The sequence below is a fragment of the Danio rerio genome, chromosome 17 (assembly GCF_052040795.2).
Source record: "Danio rerio strain M-AB ecotype USA chromosome 17, GRCz13ab, whole genome shotgun sequence".
In the NCBI taxonomy this organism is placed as follows: Eukaryota; Metazoa; Chordata; class Actinopteri; order Cypriniformes; family Danionidae; genus Danio; species Danio rerio.
This window is the reverse complement of record NC_141037.1, coordinates 9,686,299-9,709,158: the sequence shown is the minus strand read 5'-3', so window position 1 is coordinate 9,709,158 and position 22,860 is coordinate 9,686,299. Positions and strand designations below refer to the sequence as shown.

General features: G+C 35.6%; 1 protein-coding gene across 21 annotated transcripts in view; it reads left to right on the top strand.

Annotated features, from left to right (window-relative positions):
• Positions 1–22,002, top strand: part of ctbp2a (C-terminal binding protein 2a) — a 126,996-nt gene extending 104,994 nt beyond the window's left edge. For 8 of the 21 annotated variants that reach the window (XM_087289474.1, XM_087289475.1, XM_087289476.1 and 5 more), the window contains 6 exon segments: positions 225–431; positions 1,627–1,841; positions 5,789–5,919; positions 9,421–9,548; positions 12,825–12,939; positions 20,585–22,002. In XM_087289474.1, coding sequence (XP_087145600.1) covers positions 225–431; positions 1,627–1,841; positions 5,789–5,919; positions 9,421–9,548; positions 12,825–12,939; positions 20,585–20,765 — 977 coding nt within the window. In that variant the 3' untranslated portion in view covers positions 20,766–22,002. 21 annotated transcript variants of the gene reach the window in all.
• The last annotated feature ends 858 nt before the right edge of the window (positions 22,003–22,860 follow it).

Sequence of the window (22,860 nt, the reverse complement as noted above, 5' to 3'; positions counted from 1 at the left end):
AGAGAGAGAGAGAGAGAGAGAGAGATGCTAATGGTCTAATCCGATTCAATGGTTTATGCTAAGCTAAGCTAATAGTGTTCCTGTCAGACCCAGAGATCAGAATGAATGAACTTAACAATGCTAAAACTCAACTATTTACTTGAAGGGATCAAATCGAATCATGTTAGCATGAATCCTCTTGCTTGTGAGGAGTTCTGTTGTGTGAGTGTGTGTTTTGTGTGCAGGTATTGCGGTGTGTAATATTCCGTCGGCTGCGGTGGAGGAGACGGCGGACTCGACGCTCTGCCACATCTTGAATCTCTACCGCAGGAACACGTGGCTGTATCAGGCCATGCGGGAGGGCACACGGGTGCAGAGCGTGGAGCAGATCAGAGAGGTGGCGTCAGGAGCCGCACGAATTAGAGGAGAGACGCTCGGACTCATCGGCTTCGGTCAGAAACACTCACACACACTGGACAATGGACTCTTTTCACATTTCCAGGTTTCTCAGTAGCAGAACTCATGGTCATAATTGGGTAAACTTAGAGTGTGGTGAATCGGAGCGTACAACAAATCTTTTTTTTACAATCCTATTTGCTAAAATAGTAAAAGACAATCTCCACTATGGTGTTATCAAGATTTTCAGAAAATGGAAAAAAATGTGTGAGACTGATAACGGCAGCCAGAAGAGAGAACATGATCACTGTCCTGACCCCATAGACACTGCATTAGAAACACCTTGCATAAGCAGTAATTCATTTTTTTTTATTTGATGAAGAGATGATGTCTATGATGATGATCATATATATGCAAACTTGTTTTTAAAAATTACAATTAAAAACTTTCAAGGATTTTAGATGATGTTTAACATTAAAAGCATCATGTAAAAAGGGTCCATAATTTGCTTAAGTGTACTTACATGTAGTTAAAAAAAAAATCTTTTTAAATGCTTCTCATTATTTGAAACAAATTAAAAGCATGAAACACATAAAAGGTTTACTGTGATGGCAACTTTAACTTAGACAACTCAAACCTAACTTATTATTTACAAAAATATTTTTATTATGAAAAATACTCACTGTTTGCCTTAGAAACTACTCGGTATCTACTGTGTCTACTAAACCTAAGCCAATTTAAGTACTAAAAAAATAAGAGAAAATATTCAGTGAGCAGTAGTTCTGTGGGTGCAAATGCCTTTTTGATGCCAGAGGTCAGAGGAGAAATACTTAAAATTTGGTAATGTTGTACAACTAATAATAACAACATTAATAACAATAATAATAATATTAATAATAATAATAATAATAATATATGTGGTTAATGCTAATATTTATTTACTAAATTGCCCCCCCCCCCCAAAAAATAAAAAATAAATAAAATATTTTAAATCTGGTAATGATGTACAACTGTTATTAATAGTAATGATGATAGTAATAATAATAATAATATGTGGTAATGTTAAAAGTTATTAGTAATACTTACTAAAGTGAACCAAAAAAATTGAAATACTTAAAATCTGGTAATGTTGTACAACTAATAATAACAACATTAATAACAATAATAATAATAATAATAATAATAATATATGTGGTTAATGCTAATATTTATTTACTAAATTGCCCCCATGCCTCTAACTGTCTCCTGTAGGTCGATCGGGGCAGGCAGTGGCAGTTCGAGCGAAAGCGTTTGGCTTTAATGTGATCTTTTACGACCCGTATCTGCAAGACGGATTAGAGCGATCGCTGGGCGTGCAGAGAGTTTACACCTTACAGGACCTGCTGTACCAGAGCGACTGTGTGTCTCTGCACTGCAACCTGAACGAACACAACCATCACCTCATCAACGACTTCACCATCAAACAGGTAAATAATGCTGGCCACAGCGCCATCTAGTGTCTGCAAAGACCCCTGCGCATCCTTAAAGAGATAGTTCGCACAAAAGTTCTTGTGTTTGCAAATTTCTGTGCATATTTTTAAAGGGATAGTTCACCCAATAATATTCTACACCTAATATTAATATACAGTAATGTCCATTCTGTTCTTTACTATTATTCTTAAAAGGATAGTTCACCCAAAACTAGGGTTGGGTTTTGTTTGGGGTTATTTCGATACCTGTGCCAAATCAATACTTTTTAAATGGTATCAGTGCCAAAACAATGCCTGAACTGATACTTTTAAGCCACAAAATGATGGTGGATGACTCTAGAAAAATCTTTTATTTGACAAAATCTTTTTAAAAATTATTTTAATAGAAATATATATTTAAAGTTAAAAGTAAACATCAATTCATATTTTATGTATTTGAATTAAATTAATATATTTCCTTCGATCATTTGTTGGTAAGCATCAATTAAAGATTTGCATTATGAAATTACATTAGCTTACTATTAGCCTGGGGAAAGGCTGTCATCAAAATACTGAACTCCTTTTTTCTAGGGTTAGGGCTTGTGACTATGTTTACATGGTTATCAGTAATCTAATGATTTCCCTAATCTGGATTAGACAATAATATGATCAAGGTGTTTACATGAGTTGCTTTTTGAATGTTTCTTTCATGATCCCGTCTTACATGTAATAGTACATAGATTGATTGACGTCATTGCGTCACCATGCTATGTTTCCTCCAGAGTTTCATATATTTCAGGTGTTTCATTTTTAATTTTTCGACTTAAACTGCAGTTTCACTTTCATTTAGCAACATTTTGTTCATGCCCCCATGACAAACAGATACGAGCATTAGGTAAGGATTGGTGGAAGAGTGCTCTTTTAATGGAATTTGAAACAGCACGTTGAATGGAAACCAAAAACCTCTGCATTTCCCAACGAAGGTGTCTGTGTTCCTTTAAGGTTATCAAAAATCATTGTTTACATGGTAGTCTAGACCAGGGTTTTTTAAACGGTGGTCACATAGCTGCAGCTATATTTACATTGCGGTGAATCAAAACCAGTACGATTGATGGCAATAACTCAAAAACCTCTTACCCTAAAAATATCTAAAGTGTGTTTCCTACAAAAAGACAAAGCTGGTTATGTTCACAGCTGTCTTTCTTTTTTTTTTTGCTCGACATTACAAGCACTGCTCCGTTTGAGCCCTCGCAATCTGCATTTAGCCGCCAGAGCTCGCGCAGAGTGGAGCTCTCAGTAAGGGACCGTCGGAAAAGTGCTTATTTTTTTTATTATTTTTTTTCTTCGTTTTTTTGTTTTTTTGCTTTGTCCTGCGTGTTTTATTTGAAACGCTACTAATTTTCTCTTAAATGAGCACAAACAGTTACTAAAGTAGTCGAATGCTTCATTATAGATCTTTGCATTCTAACATTAACACCTCTGTTATCAAACAAAACACAATGAGAGATTCATTTGCTGCTCTTCACTAAATATTTATAGTAACTTAAATCAATATGCAAATACAATAAAAGTGAAGTAGATTTTATAGCTTTATTTAATTTCTGTATAGGGCATTGATTTTAACAGGCTAAACCTTTTATTATAATGTCAATATTTTCTAATGTTTGCTATGTATTCTATCATTTGAAGCTATTTGTTGTCCCATATTTTTTACAACCAAACGTTGACAGATTGCTAATCAATAAATAGCTATAGTGCTATCTGTTAGTTTTAATGTCAGCTAATGTTATGGAAGGGCATAGATGTTATGGAAAATAGTAATAGTAATGTATCTACCCCCATCATTCCTTCCTCAAGCAAATGTGTAAATATTAGATCTATTCAGCGATAACGTTAATTGCATTGGCATATTTATCTGACGTTTTCCCAGCTTGTAGTAGTCGATCAAACAGCTATTTAGTTTCTTATGACTAAACACTAGCAGTGGAATTTACTGCGATGTGACGGGGCTTGATCATAATCAAGGAGCTTGATCAAAGGTTGATCATATTCTCTTCTAAAAAAAAAAGAAGAGTATCTTTTTCAACAAAAAAATGATCACAGTTACAGCCAGCATCCCACAAAAAGCACTTCAAACCTCATTTTGTGCATATCAAATCGCAAAATCCAAAAAGCCACACACCATATATTTTTGACTGCTTTGAATGGATACATTTTTTTACCCATTTTTCCATATTAAAATAATATGGTGGGTCTTGAGATTGAATTACTTGCCTAGGTGTTTGAATAAAAAAGTTTGGGAATTCCTGGTCTAGACTCTAAATCAGAGCGTTGTCTAAAAAGCAGTGGTTCTCAAACTTTTTTTATCAAGTACCACCTCAGAAAAAAAATTGTCTCTCCAAGTACCCACCATAATGACGAGGTAGATTAATTAATAGAGTTTGTGTTAACCACACACAGAGACTAACTTTAATTATTCTAGCTTCAAGCATGGCAAAGTTGGTTGAGTCTATTTGTGTCCCGCTACACTTGAATCACATCCAGATTAATTAGCCTAAATCTAAGATAACAAATAACCGAAAGCCACTTTTGGTTAACAAAACAAACTTTACAAAACAAACGCTTTACAAAAAAAATAACATATCGAAACCATGTACTATTTTACACAACTACGAACACAGTTTTTAACACATTTGTGATCATTATTCTACCAATGATGCAGCATCGGGAGATTCCTGAGTTTGTTGTAACTGAAATGCCAACACAACAGTACTGGTCTGCAAAAGCGCTTCTCTAGAGCGTATCTGCTCCCAGTTGCCGCTGCCGTACACCTTATTTTAAGCAGCTGATGACTAAAGTTAACATGCTGATCACATAATTCTATGCGTCAAAGGGTTAAAAGTGTATTTTCATCGCGTACCACTAGAAGGAAGCCCGCGTACAACTAGTGGTACACAAACTACAGTTTGAGAACCACTGGTCTAAATCATATTAAAATCGGAGCATTGGTGTGCCAGATGATGTCGTACGCTTTCAGAGACAGTGCATCCTCTGCCTTTAAGTTGATTCCATGAGGCCTCAAATGTGTCATTACGTTTGACGTGTTTCCCCCCTCCACGCAACATTTGCTTCACGTTGCTGTGTCTGAATCCTTGCTTGTAAAATACATTTCAGAACGCTGAGTTTAAGCAAATTTGATGAACGCAATCATGCATGTTGATCTGAAGAGAGTCGCTCTCGCTATCTATAGTCCCTCATTTATCAGGGGTCACCACAATGGAATGAACCACCAACTACTATAGCAAATGTTTTTACGCAGCGGATGCCCTTCCAGCTTCAACCCAGTACTGGGAAACATCCATACACTCTTATTCACACACACACACTTATACGCTACTGCCGATTCAGTTTATTTAATTCACCTATAGCGCATGTGTTTGGACTGTGGGGGAAACCGGAGACCCCCAGAGGAAACACCCGCCAACACGGGGAGAACATGCAAACTCCACACAGAAAAGCCAGCTGGGACTCGATGTGTTACAAACTCGTCTTAGTGTTATTTAGGGATGCACCATATTGAACTTTATTTGTAGGAATTTTGTATAAATTTGCACAAAGTCAACAACAACAACTACACAAACAAACAAACATCCCCAAGGTTGTGGCTTTAACAGAAGAAGCAAATATCTAAGAGTCTGCAAACATCAAAATCTTCAAGCGTCATACAAATGCACAGCAAGTGTATGTATAGGGTGTATACAGTGCTTATAAATCTGCCAGAGCACATTTAATTATTAGCTAAAGATGTGCACTTGTTTCTGTAAAGGATTGTGTTTAGGGCCAGAGGTAGGTCATAGACAATATTGTTAACCTGATATAAAAACAATGTCTATTGTAAATCTAAAATTGGGTAACAGAACCTGTTTGTGTGTGGACAAGGCTCATGGTGTGTGATGTTGTTTCAGATGCGACAGGGAGCGTTTCTCGTGAACACAGCTCGCGGTGGTCTGGTGGATGAGAAAGCTCTGGCTCAGGCTCTGAAAGAGGGCAGGATACGCGGCGCTGCCCTGGACGTTCATGAGTCTGAACCCTTCAGGTAACATATGGAATGACTTACTAATTACAAAGTTTTGCATTAATTCACAAAAAAATGAAAGTTTACTCACTTTACAGTATACTCTCCCTCACGTGGTTACAACCTTCATGACTTTCTTTCTTCTGTTGAATGTCGAACAAGATATTTTGAAGAAAGCCTGTGACCATTGGCATCCATAGTATTTGCATTTCCAACTACTGATTTTAGGTTTCTTCAAAATATCTTCTTTAAGCATAATATCTTGTGTTCAACAGTTTCTAGAAACTCATGTTTCAGGCAACTCATAAAGATATACAGCGCTCTAAACATCTCTCCAGTGTCACCTGACTTGCTTACTTTTAATTAAATATGATGTGCAAAATTAGTACCAGCGCATAACTTATTTTTAGTACATATTGTTTTAGCTGGGTAAATATGGCAAGAATATATAATATTAGTGCTGTCAATCAAGTAAAAAAAATTCACTAATCACACTTCTTTTGAAAATTAATAGCGATTAATCGCATTTAAAATACTGAAACTTGTAATTTTGGCTATTTAAATGTAAAATTAATGTAAACGCAAGACAAAAACTATTTCAATTCTAAATATAATTGTTTATTAGAATATTTGTTCAACTTGTAACACAAATTTCTTCATGTAAACAACATACCCACAATAAACCATCAAGATCCTGGCTTGACAGTCATATTTATTACAGAAATTAAAACACAGGCATGTTAGTGCCATTTGAATTTCAAAACAATCAATGCCAATAAAAAAACATTGATTTCCATGTTGGATTCTAAGTGTTGCTGCTGATATTATCGGTGGACAATGTGGACCTTTTCTTTTGAATGATGTGAGCTGAGAGTGCAACGCAATCTCACAGCAATTCGTTACTTTTTGATTTAGTTTTTTATGTATCGAATTATTCGGACACATAAAATAATTAGTTTAGGCAGGTTTGTTGCTAAGAAACGCGCAACAAACCCACACACACAATGCTCACAGGACAGGGAGGTCGGAGCGACTGCCTTCAGATTCAACACGCATGTTCGCGTTCATCAAATTAGCTTAAACTAAGCGTTCTAAAGTCTGGCTGTATTTCACAAGGATTCTGACATAACAACGCAAACCAGATGCTTTACAAAAGTTGCGTTTAAAAGGGAAACACGTCAAACTTAATGAAACATTGGAGGGCGCATGCTGAAAGGCAGAGGAATGCGCTGTGACAGCTTGCAACTTCATCTGGCACTTTCTGAGTACATTTACATAAGACGCTAATACTCCAATTTTATTAGGATTGAGATAATGCTCTTATTAAGAGTCTACCATGTAAACAGTGATTTTTGATTACCTTAAAGGACCACCGAGTCATGAAATGCGTAGGTTTTTCTTTCTGTTCGCCATGCGGTATTAAATTCCATTTAAACAGAAGTCGAAAGTTAAAAATGAAACACCCGAAATTGCATGAAACTCTGGAGGAAACGCTGGAGAGCCTGGTGATGTGATATTAATTGTTTTATACTGCATGCATTAACGCACTAATTTTGACAGCACTAATAAATATATATTATTTTCCCGGATATATTTCTTCTGAATACTATATGCCAAGTATTTATTCTTCATTACTACAGCATATACTAGCATTTATGTTGTTTTTTCACTATCAGCATATTAAATTAGGGGCCAAGCGCAGAAGGTGTGTAGGCACCTATTGTATCTGGTCTGGTTATTATTATTCTTCTGCCTGCTTCTTCTTCTTCCTTTAGGGAAGTCTATGGCAGCCCTATGATCTGTTTGCTGATCTTCAACCACAACAAATTTGGACTCTCTAACTCAAACTCTCTTGGCCACCACTTATCCAAAGTTTCACTTATGTTTATCTTTAGAACTTTCGAACCCAATGGACTAATCTTTGGTCCAATTTTCACCAAATTTGACTTGATTATCTTCAGACCATGTAGACCAAAAGTCTTATAAACCAAAACTGTTGATGTATTGCTGCCAGATGACATTACAGGCTAAATCACTTCAATGGTTTGAAGAATTGAACCAAACTCAATGTGTGGGATCTAGACCTGACAACCAACCTACGTCAGTTTGCACCACCTTTTGGGTAAAATTGACAAACAATTAAATTCTATCAATAGAAATCATACAAACTTTATTAAAGGACTTTTCAATAGTTTTGTTTATTGTCATAAGACTGGTCTTGCAGATTCCTTGGATCATATACGGATAACATTGATATAATTTGTTCTCTAATTGGCATGACTTCCAGTCCACCATCTTAAATTAGTTTGAAAATCTGCTGTTTTGAACTCTCCATAGATCGTTAGCCCAATTTCCACCAAATGTGGCTCAGACCATGCTTCCAAAAGCCTTTTCCAGTTGCTCTGTAGCTTGTTGCTGTGCTAGTTTATGATGTGGCCGCTGGGCTGCTTGGCCCCGATAATAGCTGCTTGCAGCTACATTTATTATTAGAACTAGTACTATAATAAGAATAAAAAATAATATGTTTGACGTCAGTATTTATGCATTAAATTAGCATGGGTATTCAGCATCAATATTCAACATGCATGCATTAAATTGATAAAACAATCTGAAGACTGTAGTAATGCTGTTGAAAATTTGTCTTTCGGATGAGATGTTAAATTGAGGTCCTGACTCTCTGTGGTCATTATAAATCCAATATCACTTTTAGTAAAGAGTAGGGGTGTAATCCTGGTGTCCTGGCTAAATTCCCTCTATTAGCTCTAACCTATCATGGCCTCCAAATCATCCCCATTCACCGAATTGGCTGTATCTCGGTCTCTCCACTCCAGTAGTGGTGTGTGGTGAGCGCATTGGCGCTGTAGTCCTGTGGCTGCCGTCGCATCATCCAAGTGGATGCTGCACACTGGTGTTGGTGTGGAGAGACCCCCCTCATGATTGTGAAGCACTTTGGGTGTATGACCATACACGATAAATGCGCTATATAAATACACATTACATTACAAAATACTTTGTATCGCAGAAATAAAATATATGAAATTAGAAAACACTTGTGTTAAATTGTAGTAATTTTATTGGTCCCACTTTATATTAAGTGGCCTTAACTAATATGTACTTACACAGGAATGAGTAGTTTGTTCCAATGTACTTATTGTGTAAATACATGTATTTACTGTGTACTTATGCTTGATTAAATACATGTATGTCATTACATCTGTTATTAACTTTTGTAATAACATTTGTAAATACACTGTTGACCACCCCTTACACCTTAACCCACTCTTAAACCTACCCATGCCACCAAACCTCTATTCCAACTCAAAAGCACCACGTGTTCTCAAATACATTATAAGCACAGTAAGTACATTGTATTTATTTTTGATGTAAGTACATAGTACTTAAGGACACTTAATAAAAAGTGGGACCATTTTATTTTAGTAATTTATGCAATTTCTTCAAAGTATGTGTCATGATCATCCTGCAGTCTTATTCTGTCTGCCTCATGCTGTGTTTTTCTCTCAGTTTCACTCAGGGTCCTCTGAAGGACGCGCCCAATCTGATCTGCACCCCTCACACAGCCTGGTACAGTGAGCAGGCCTCACTAGAGATGAGAGAGGCAGCAGCCACTGAGATCCGCAGAGCCATCACCGGTACAACATCTCACTGCATTTATTACACACTGCTCACCTTGCATTACATATGTGTTTTGTTGATCCGATTACTGGAGAATGATGCTAAATACAGACTTAAATGGGTGTAAGCTAGTTCACTTCATCCATTCAATAATTTTCCTTTGGCTTAGTCCCTTATTTATAAGGGACCCAGAGCGGAATGAACCACCAACTATTCAAATCAAAACGATCATGTTCTCTATCGTGTTTAGTGTTGGTCAAGTGTGGTAGCATCTTTTAATTAGGAAAAAAATATTTTATTTTATTATTTTTTATTTGTATTTTGCTCTTTTATTGATAATCTTTCTATGTTCCTTCCTATTATGTGCCTAATGCTGTTTTTACTGTTTTATGCTCATATCATGTGTTTATTTTCTCTCTGTAAAGCACTTTGTGCAGCCTTGTGGCAGTTGGAAGTGTGTGTGTGTGTGTGTGTGTATATATATATATATATATATATATATATATATATATATATATATATATATATATATATATATATATATATATATATATATATATATATATATATATACATACATATATACATACATACATACATACATACATACATATATATATATATATATATATATATATATATATATATAGGACTTGAACTATTCCAGCAAATGCTTTACACAGCAGATACCCTTCCAGCTGCAACACAGTACTGGAAACATGCTCTTTCGCATTCACATACTCTACAGCTAGTTTAGTTAATCCAATTCACCTACAGCACATGTCTTTGGACAGTGGGGGAAACCAGAGCACCCGGAGGAAATCCACGCCAACGTAGGGAGAACATGCAAACTCCACATAGAAATGCCAACTGGCCCAGCCGGGACACGAACCAGCTGTGAGATGACAGTGCTAACCTCTGAGCCACTGTGCCACCCCATTGTACAATACAGTCATAGATATATACACTAGATATCGCATATGGACCCTGAGTATGCGTCAATATCGTCGCCATATTTGTACAGTGCTCCCAGGACAAGTGTCATTCAACCGTACTAGTAGAGACAGTGTTACTACGTGGAGGTGCTTTACGTTATCGCTGTCTACGAGTGTAGGAACGAGCAAACAAAGAAAACAAAGCACAAAGGCAGAACATGTGTTGTGAGGAATGAGATGCTGCGTTCTTCCTGAAGGTCACATGACCGTCACACGTTTTAAAATGATTTAAACATTACAGCATTCATACGACAGTTTATTGTTTTTCCCCTTTTCAAAATATATACTCTGCATAAAAACATTAAAAATATACATTACACAATATAAATAAAACAGATTTTAATATGAATTTCAGCAAACAAACACCCTTAATGTGTTTATTCCTTTATTAAGATGTCCAAGGGAATGTTTATATTCACCGTTTTATTTAGGGAAACTTCTGGGATGAATAAGTTCTATAAACTTTAATAATAAATCTAAATAAAATGCTGCGCTTCCCACCTCCAGTCACAATGACTTCTGGAGCAGTGCATCCTTGATATCAAGAACACATCCAGGAAGATTTACGCGTCCTCTGTTTTTGCGGTCTTGAGTATTGGAACTGAACTTTGGCAGCTGATGATGACGTTACACGAGAACACGAGGACGCAAGACCGCTGAAGAACACATATTGAGAAACAGCCTAGAGTTACTTACCAGCAATGCAGAGAGACTCTTTTTTTTTTTTTTCTTGGGCATAAGTTGCACAATATATGAACATTCGCGCCTTTCAATGAGGGAAGAGTAGAGCTTATATTTCCAGTTTGCAAACGCCATCTTTGAACTTACTGAATTTACTTTCGTCGTCGGTGGTGCTTCTGGATGTTGATGTGTGCGACTGACCGTCCATGTGCTTGTGTGTGACCCTACACTGCTCGCTGACCCCCTGATAATCAATGTATAATTTGCACCCTCAATAGGTACTCTTTAAAACATCATCTTTTGTGTTCAACAAAATGCAAACCACTTTATAATTTTAATTGTTAAGTTAACTGTCCCTTTAAAACCAGCTGTAAACAGAGCCTTCGAATGCAATCGCTGCGTAAAACATATGCTGGTTAAGTTGGCGGTTCATGCTGCTGTGGCGACCCCAGATTAATTAAGGGATTAAGGCTGATTTATACTTCTGCATCAAACGCCGGCGTATGCTACTGCGCTGACGCATAGCCCTTCGCCGTGGCCGTCGTCGTCACTGACGTGCACCTCTCAAAAAATGTAACTACATGTCGCAACGACGCGTAGCGTAAGCTCTGTGATTGGTCGGTTTGGTAGCGCTGACGAGAGCTGCGCGAATGGCGCGAGCAATTGTTTACAAGTGTGGAGTCCCGTGAAGGAGCTCCGGATGGAAAGTTTTGTTTTGTGTTTACCTCATAGTTAAAGTTGTTGCACGTCTGCCGGTTCCTGCCTCCAAATGAGCGAGTTTGAGCCACTTGAACATCCCGGAAGTGTTCAGGAAAAGCAAAAAAGCAGCGAAGAAACTCGACACAGAGGAACATTTACACCTCACTGCCAACTAGCGTTTTCAGAAGTGTTAATGCAGACCAACAGAGACAGCGCGCAGAAGTATAATTACGCCCTATTCACACAGGGCGTCAGCATCAACGCTTCCCATTCACTTTGAATGGGTGACGTCAGGCGTTGCCGAACTGCATTGTGGATCCGTCGGCACCGCTTCAGAAGCGTTGCTCGCTGCAGAAGTTGGGACTAGCTCAACTTTTCAAGCGCCAACGGAAGCGTCAGCCAATCAGATCGCTGTATGCAAATACACCAGCTCAGACAGTGGCCTATTGCTGACTGGATTTCATTGGCTGACGCTTTTATGACGATCGCTTCAGCCCCAACTTCAGACACGCCTTCAGTCAAGCGTTGACGCTGAAGCCCCGTGTGAATAGGGCGTAAATGCACAGCCACGCACATTGCATGCGCCATGGGTTACGCCGGTCACCTGACGCAGAAGTATAAATCAGGCTTTAAGCTGAAAAGAAAATGAAAGAATGAATTATCGGTGGGTTACATGTTTAATTATGGATAACTAACTACAGGATAGTTGAACTGTGATGGGCAAGTCCTGACATGTCTTTTTCTCTCACTTCTACCTATATCGCATAACTTTTCGAACTATCATTTATGAAAAGCTTCCTCCTAGCATGAACCCGTATATCCTTGAGGGAATATAAATCTAGATCTTTATATAAACTCTCTCTCTCTTTCTCGCTCAAAACATCAGTCATCATGTGTGGGGTTTGTTCTGGTTTTCAGGTCGTATTCCAGACAGTCTCAGAAACTGCGTCAACAAAGAGTTTTTTGTGACTACGGCGCCGTGGGGGGTGATGGAGCAGCAGGTTCATCCGGAGCTCAACGGCGGAGCCTACAGGTGATGAAAGACATCTGAAACATGCCATCTCTTATTTTATTCTTCACCTGTCATATGCTAAGCATCATCTGTCATACACTAGTCTATCCATTTTTGAGTTTGTCATCTCAATCACATATTTTTGAGAAGCACTTCGTTCTTTCAGTCATTTTAAACAAATAGATATTTAATATAATTAACTTAAAAATAATTATTGTAATGTATGTGTGTGTTATTCATCTGTATATTATAGTTATATACATACAGTCGAAGGCAAAATTATTTGGCTTCCAGTGAAAGTTTTATTCAAAAATTCACCCAAGTGATGTTTAATGGAGCAATACAATTTAGCAGTATTTCCTATATTATTTTTTCTTCAGGAGAAAGTCTTGTCTTTAAGTTCGACCGGAATAAAAGCAGTTTTAAAATAATTAAAAATTTCATTTAACGTTTAATGTCAGGATGAATGTACAGTACAATGAAAAATAATAATAGTTTTAAATAACAGGCTATATGCACACAGACTTTTAAATTTCAGTCAGCCAATCCAAGGGTTTCCGTTGAACTCTTTCCATTACAAATATTGTCATGTTTTAGATCTGATGTATTTAAAAATCAGCGATCTTCACTGCCTGTTCAATATACGATATGAAGTGGGTCTCAGATCGGACAAGAAGCACTGCGTTAAATTCCATTTCCCCCCGCCAGGTCTTTAAAATATGACTGTTTAGTTTACCCCAGTATTTTCAGTGGAATTTCTGCGCTAGCCTGTTGCTACTGACTGTGCTAGTGGTTACAACAGTCTTTCATATCGTTTTACTCTTGAACAACTAAATGAATGCTTAAGTCTACACTGTAAAACCCAACAGTCAAGTTTATCAAATGAAATGAGTGTCAATAACTCAAAATTGACTGAAAGTTAATTGAAACTCGGTGTTGAAGGTAATGAGTTAATTATTTACCTCATTATTTTAACTTAAATGGAGTAAGTTCACAGTACTCATATAGATTAGTTTTTTTTATCTCAAATAGTTTGTAGCAAATGGTTTCCTCAAACGGTTTGAGTTGCCATAACTTATTGGGTTTTACAGTACTCAGTTGGTTTGAGTTCTCTTTGTTTATTGGGTTTTACTGTGCTTAAATTGCTTGGTTTACTCAAATGGATTAAGTTCACAATACTCATTAGGAAATGGTTTGTTGCAATCAGTTTACTCTAACTCTTGAGTTAGCTGAACTTATTGGCTTTTACAGTGTATTTATCTGAATGTATTTTAATTACCAAACATATGAAAGACACAAATTGACGTCCCATTAATAAATCTTTATTCTCATTAAATCTAATTTTCAAAAGAGACAACAAAAATATTAACAAATCATACACTGTAAAAAAAAATGATTGGTTCCACACAATGTCTTGATGTTGCAAAAGATGTCGATTAAGTTAACCAAATTGTTGTTTTTTTACAAATTTAAGTGGATTAAACATAAAACAATTATGTTGTCCTCAAAAAACACCCACGAATTGTGTTGTTTCAGATCATTTTTAATAAGTTTGAACAAGCAGCAAACATATCTTTTGAGTGTACTCTGTAAAAAGTGATTAGTTACTTAAAGTGAGTAAGCAATTGCTTTAAAAGCAACAAGTTGACTTTACAAAAATAATGTAAGGAAACCTTTAGTAACTTGGAACTGTAAAGCTGACTTTATTTTTGTAATTATGCTTATTGTACTCACTAAATATAATATAAAAGCTGTTTATGTCCTCGTGTATGAGATTTAAGGTTTGGGACTCTGCTGAAGTCTGTTCTGAAATGAAAGTGTCAGATTTGACGTCATTCGCTATGGTTTTTAATGACACGCCACTCGCATTGACAGATGATAATCCGATCTCCTGCTTACACTGCAGATACAAGAACACAGATCCGATTCATATCCAATACATTTCTTTGCTTACACGTACATGGACCATATCCGATCTGTGCCACATGGGAGAAAAAAATCACTTGAACAGTGCAGTGCAAATGCGGCCTTTGAAGCCCCCTTTTTTTTGTAAATGACTTACAATTGAGAAGGCATTCAGCAATTCAACAAGAGGCAATACACACAAGAAGTTATGCTTAATTATACAAATGAACTGTTAGTGCTAGGGTTAGGAGGATGTGTGTGTTTTTTATAGAGAGAGAGAGAGAGGGAGAGAGAGATAGAGAGAGTGAGTGTGTTTCTACAGGTGGTTTGACAAGTCCACTCACCTGTGTGAAGCTCACTCCATAAATGCACATTGTTTTTTTTATAGATATGGCGTGATTGTAAGAAAGTGCCTGGTGCAAAACTGGTGCAAGTGTCATTTAAAGTGTCAGAGCGATAAAAGAGTGTGTTTTCTACCCACTCACGTGTGAGGAATACTATCGAAAGCTACTCTAATAAACTACTAAATATATAAAAACTAAATAGAAACATGTTCAACTCAACTAAAACTAAACAAGCTAAACAAACTAAAGCTAATCTGAAATGGCGAATTTAAAAATGGTATCAAAATAAAAACTAACATAAACTGGCGAAACTGTTATAACTTTGGTATCACCTGCTGTGACCCTTCTGAACGCCTCCCCAAACTAACCCCTCATTTAAATGCATGAACTCTCCAAACCACACATGCAAACAGAGCTTTCTCAGTCTGACTGCTTCTCTCGCTCAGCAGAGTCGCCCAGCCGCTCCCAGCCGTCTCTCCCGGCGGCCTGCAAGACAAAATGTATACCTAAACAATGACAGGTAAATATTGCTAAAGTCCCCGAAGAGATCAAGACACTGTGGAGATGATTTTGATTATGAAGCCTTGAACAGTGGCATCTGAAACAGGATTTCACTTTGATTTTCACTTTGATTTTCTGATGATTTCACTTTGATTTTGAACATTTCTCATTTTCATGTGCTCAATATGACATGCTGTGGTGTGAAATCTGAGGATTTATGGAAATGTTACATAAGGGCTGTTGTTTTTAGTTTATTATTATTATTATTATTATTATTATTGTTATTATTATTATTAAATTAAAAATTATTATCCCTCTTGTTTTTTAATATATCACAAGTGATGTTTAACAGAGCAAGGAATTTTTCATTATATTATATTATTCTATATTATTTTATATTATTATATTATATTATATTATACTAAATTATATTATTATATTATATTATATTATATTATATTATTATATTAAATTGTATTTTATTATATTATATTATACAAAATTATGTTATGTTATATTATATTATATTATATAATATTAAATTTTATTTTATTATATTATACTTAATTATTTTATTTTATATTATATTATATTTTATTTTATTTTACAATATTTTTTGTCTGGAGAAAGTCTTATTTCTTTTGGTTTGGCTGGAATAAAAGCATTTTTTATTTATTTATTTTTTATAGATTTTTAAGGTCAATATTAATATTGTAAAACTCAGCCAGATAGTCCAATGACGGTGTCTACTGATGGATGAAGGTTCACTGCATGTTCGGCCTTTCCAGCGCTTAATACATATTGTATTAGTTTAAATTTAAATCATATCTAACATGAAGTGGTTTAGAATATTAATATATATTTATCTTTTGTTTAATCTGACTCTTTTATAAAACATTAAGAAGATTGTTTCAATATATAATATAGATGAATGTTTGAACCTTCTGTCTTTACTCGTAACAATTACATTTGTTCATTCGGGAGCTTACAGTATATCCCTCAGAAGAATTGTCTCGGCCACTGGAGTCCCTCACGTTCACATTCTCGTTATTCTTGCCAACCACGCAGTGAACCTTCATCCACCAGTAGACACCGTCATCGGACTAACTGGCTGGAACTTACAATATCCCACTAAAGAATACATTTACAGAACAAACCATTGTTGTCCAATGATTTATCCTAATTAATAATCCTAATTAACCTGACTTGCCTAATTAACCTAATTAATTAACTTCAAAATGCACTTTAAGCTGAATATCTTGCAAAATAACAAGTAAAACACTTTGTAAAGTCATCATGGAAATCAGTTATTAGAAATTACTGTTAAAATGTGTTGGATGATTATTAATTATGTGTTATTAAAAATGTACTGGAAAATATTCTCTGTTAAACAACACTTGGAAAATGTATATAAAGAATTAAGATTTCACCGGAGGATTAATAATAAAATAGATGATTTATAACTGCGACTACACTGTAAAAAATATCCGAAAATTAGCAGTTTTCCATATTTTGTTATTCATGTTTTTATTTTTTCCTATTTATTTATGCTTTTGAATCCCATCATGAGATCTTGATCTTTCCTCTGACAACTTTTAACCTAAAAACAGTGGGGAAAAAAGTGACTTTTATTAACATTTTTAATAGTTTAAAGCAGGGTGTGAATTACAGGGAGGTTTGGAGGGTCTGACCCCATAGTTAACCCTTGATCCCCCTGAAGGATACCAAAACAATGTGTGTAGGAGGGGATCAACTCTTTAAACAGTGGAAAATAGCTCACATAGATCTGTATCTTAAATAAGAACATTAACAAAAAAAATTAAGAAATAAATACAATAAAAATATAGATTATAATGGTTCATACTGTTGTGAATGCATGATTAAACCCAGCAGCATCATTATGCAGGAAAATACTCAGCCTGCGGTCTGAATCTAGAATCTGAACACCAGCAGATCTAGCCTACAACTAGATACCGTAAGTGCTCAAAAGGCACTTTTTGAAAAGACTTTGGAAAAGGTGAAATAACCCATCAGAGGTTACTGTATAGGTCAAAATCAGCTCATTATCCCTCAAAACAAGTTTGATAATGAGGTGTAATTGAATTAAATCTATGTATTTAGTTCACTGAAGCATGCATATTTATTTTTACAAACTACTGAAATTAGGTGACCCCCCCCCCATATTTAATGTATAATTAGCACCTGGTTTAATGTGATGTATTGGTGATGTATGTTACGCTACAAAAACCTTGTAACAAATTGCCAGTACATTTTCTATGATTTTACAGACTTCTTTCTATTTATATTATTTCTTATACATTATATTTTTCCTTCTGGAGAAAGTCTTATTTCTTTTGGTTTTGCAGGAATAAAAACAGTTTTAATACATTTTTAAGGTCAATATTATTATTGTAAGATTCAGCCAGTTAGTCTAATGACAGTGTTCACGAACCTATAAACAAATGTAATAGTTAAGAGTAAAGACAAAAGGTCCAAACATTGATCTAAATTAGATATTAATATAATCTTCTTAATGTCTATGACTGGAGTCAGATAAAATGAAAGATAAATATCTAGAATGTGAACACCAGCAGATCTAGTCTACCGATAGATACTGTAAGTGTTCAAAAGGCACTTTTTGAAAAGACTTTGGAAAAGGTGAAATAACCCATCAGAGGTTACCATATAGGTCAAAATCAGCTCATTATCCCTAAAAACAAGTTTGATAATGAGGTGTAATTGAATTAAATCTATGTATTTAGTTAACTGAAGCATGCATATTTATTTTTACAAACTACTGAAATTAGGTGATTAGGTTAGGTGAAAATAGGTGACCCCCCCTCCCCATATTTAATGTATAATTAGCACCTGGTTTAATGTGATGTATTGGTGATGTATGTTACGCTACAAAAACCTTGTAAAAAAACTGCCAGTACATTTTCTATGATTTTACAGACTTCTTTCTATTTATATTATTTCTTATACATTATATTTTTCCTTTTGGTCTTATTTCTTTTGGTTTGGCAGGAGTAAAAACTGTTTTTTATACACTTTTAAGCTCAATATTATTATTGTAAGATTCAGCCAGTTAGTCTAATGACAGTGTTCATGAACCTATAAACAAATGTAATAGTTATGAGTAAAGACAAAAGGTACAAACATTCAACTAAATTAGATATTAATATAATCTTCTTAATGTTTTATGACTGGAGTCAGATAAAATGAAAGATAAATATCTAGAATGTGAACACCAGCAGATCTAGTCTACCGATAGATACTGTAAGTGTTCAAAAGGCACTTTTCTTGAAAAAAAAATAGATGTTTTTAATCTACTTATAGTCTAAACTCGTACTGAAGTGCTTGTTCATGCTTTGGTTACATCACGGATTGATTACTGTAACTCGCTTCTCTCTGGTATTCCTGATAAACAACTACATAGACTACAGTTGATTCAGAATTCAGCGGCTAGGATAGTTACCTGCTCGCGTACTTCTGATCACATAACTCCAATTCTCTTTCACCTGCACTGGCTTCCTGTTCACTATCGTATACAATACAAAATCCTCCTCTTAACATACAAAGCTCTTCATAACCTGGCCCCTCACTATCTTTCTGATCTTCTTCAATTGTACACTCCTTCACGCTCACTGAGATCATCTTCTGCCGAACTGTTATCTGTCCCACACTTTAAGATGAAGTCATTTGGAGGCAGGGCTTTTAGTTGTACAGCACCAAAGTTATGGAATTCCCTGCCTTTGCACATTCGCCAGATGGACTCTATTTCCAATTTTAAATCTCAGATAAAGACGTTTTTGTTTTGTTTAGCTTTTAATGATTTGCTGGTTTAATTATGCTGATTTTTACTTCATTCTTACTGCTTGTATTTTTATGATGTACTTTGTAACGGTGGCCCTTTCTTAAACCCCAAGTAGGTAATATTTAACTTTTTGTTCGGGTGCCAGACAGAATAAATCCGTCAATATATTACAAATTTAACTTTAACCCAGATAGCAATTTATTTTTCTATCACTGAAATATCACTACCAATAGATCGCTCAAAAGCACAATTGAAAATAAACAGCTTTATGAAAACATCATGATGAATTTATACCACACTCACAGAAGAATTTATCCACTGCAATCACAACCATAATCAGTATTTACTAAGTGAAAGAGTAATCTGCTGTAAGGTGTCCTTGAGTGCTTTGAAAGGTGCCTAAAAATAAAAGGTATTATTATTATTATATATTTAAAAAAAACCTGAAAAGTGCTTGAAAAGTCCTTAAATTTGACTTTGAAAAAAGCGAAATAACCCATCAGAGGTTACCATATAGGTCAAAATCAGCTCATTATCCCTTAAAACAAGTTTGATAATGAGGTGTAATTGAATTAAATATATGAATTTGGTTCACTGAAGCATGCATATTTATTTACACAAACTACTGAAAATAATTCCCCCCCACCCCCCATGCTTAATTCGCACCCTGGTTATAATGTGATATATTGTCTGGGCTGGTGTTGTATATTACGCTACAAAAACCTTGTAATAAGCCGCCACTACATTTTGCCAGTTACTTTACAGACTTATTTCTCTATATTTTATTTCTTATACATTACGTATATTGTTTCAATCAAGTAAAATGTCAATAAAAGTCACTTTGTTAAACTGCAGAGTTGAATTTTCAACACCAAAAGTCGACAGAGCAGAGATCAACATCCCATAATGCAAGTCACAGGCGTAAATAAACAAAAATATCTGATAATTAACAGCTACAACTAATAAAAATAATACTAATAATCATTCTAATAATAATAATACTAATAAAGAGGATTGATTAATTAATAATAATAATAATTTTGCCTTTACTGTACTGTATATAACGCTAGTATACATGTCCTTATGTTTTCTTGCTCAGGTTTCCTCCTGGAGCGGTGGGTGTATCTCCTGGTGGCATGGGTGGACAAATAGAGGGCATGATGCCAGGCGGGCTGCCCAGCGCCCATCCCCTGCCGCCCGGCACCCAGCCCAGCCTCGCCCCGTCGCCCACCCAGCTCCTCAAACACAACGACCATAGAGAACACCTCGCCAAATCCTAACCAGTCATTCAGCAAAACTGCAAATCAAAGAGACTAAGAGACAGTGAAAAAGGGTGAACGAGCAATCAGCTGCACCGGAAAACACACACACACACTTCACAGACGTCTCTCCACTGTCGTCTTCAGCATTTTACTGTCCATTTCTGTCGTTCTGTGAAGGGGAGGAGATTGTTTATATATGTTCCGATGCAGGTGGGCGGTGCTTTTTTTGCCAGAAGGGGGTGTGGCTAACTAACCACGCCTTCTTTTTTCCACAAAACTCGCGGTTCAAAATGTTGATCTCATACGCCACGCACTTCGTCTTCCTCCTCCAGGAGGAAACCATTCAGTTATGCTTATTCTTTCTTTACATCCACAGAATTAGTGCTCGTCTTTGTTTCAGTGTTTTAAAAAAAAGTGCTCGATAATAATTAAAATATATATAAATAAATATACGGTGTATCTATTGAGAGAAGGGGCAGAAATGAAGATGATATAGTAACTATTAGCTTGTTTTCAGATGTTTTCGTAGCTGATCTCGTTTACAGACTTGCACAAATTCAACAAGCACCAGCTCAGAAACCACTCCGTCTTTTAGAGCACACTATTTTACTGATCAATTCAATTCAGTGACTTGAAATGCAAACGTCAGGTTTTTAAGATATATCAAGTTTTCCAGAAAAATAAATAAATGGCAATTTGGATTTGAGTGCATGTCACTGTTTGATTTCACTTTATTTTTGTGTCTGAAATCCCACTAAATTGATGGCAGCTCACACAGAAAAAAAAGGGACTGGAGTGAAAAACCGCCCCGTCTCAGGAAGAACATTCCCCGGTTACTCCACCACACACATCCAAATCCCATCGCTCCTTCCCATCAGCCTATACCCGAGGTATTTTTATAGATCTGACATCATCCAGTGCGTTTTTTTTTGGTGTTGAATGTATGGCAGTTCAATTAGATTTGTATCGTCTAGTTTAATGTTTTTTGTAATCATACTTTCCTGTGATCCTCTCCCTGTTCCTTTTATTTGATTTTGATTTGATTTTTGGGGTTCTTTATGTGGAAGCGCACTGTTCGGAGCTCATCGTGTTGTTTATATGCAATATTCTGAGATCCTCGGCCAACTCCAGTCAGGTTGGCTCCAGAACTGTAGGTTTGGTTTTTAGTGTGAGTATTTGTATTTGTTTATTGTACCGAGGTGAACATTTAGCATACAGTACAGTTCAAATAAAAATACCATTCTGACTTTCTGTACTTTTGTGTTTGTTTTGGTTTACACACACGTTTAGGAAGGGCAGATTCGCATCTTCTGCATTGCTGTGACCTTCAGATGGCCCTTCAGATGCTTCTGTAGGACACAAGGGGTCGCTGTGGCTTTGGGTTTATATTGTATGCACTAATGAGAATATATTCAGGGCCCGGTTTTTCAAAAGTAATCCACTAGGATTTTGGATAAGGGATTGGATCAAATCTTGAAAATGGGTTTTTCATAAGAAAAAACGGATTACCTGATCGGATTAGATCACGTAATCTAATCTTGGTTTTGATCTGGATCAAACCTTTAGTTTGGGTTTTTCAGACCTTTTTTGTAGGATTTGGATTACTTTGATCTAAAAACCTGGATTAAACTGATCCCATTAGAAGGGTGGATTTAGTGTGGATTTTATGCCCAAAATGTAATGAAAACTTAAAAAATGTATTAAATAATACTATTTTTGGATCATGCAGTATCTTACGAGATATACTATTTATAAGGTTTTAATTTTATTTTTTCATCTGTCAGGCTATAGTGATTATTGGCTTTAACATATTTAGGCTTTCAGTATAGGCCTACAGCAAACAGCTGTCAAAATTTACCAGAAACAATACACTTTACACAGTCACTAATTGATATATATATATATATATATATATATATATATATATATATATATATATATATATATATATATATATATATATATTCATCACAATGGAAAATATTTTTGTTTTTAGAATATTTATTAGTGATGCATGCAATGACTACCGAATAACAAAAAAATGCAAAGAATGGCAATCGCTGATTTTTTTAAATCACTTTCAACAATTGCAAAAAGAGACTGAAAGGGCAGA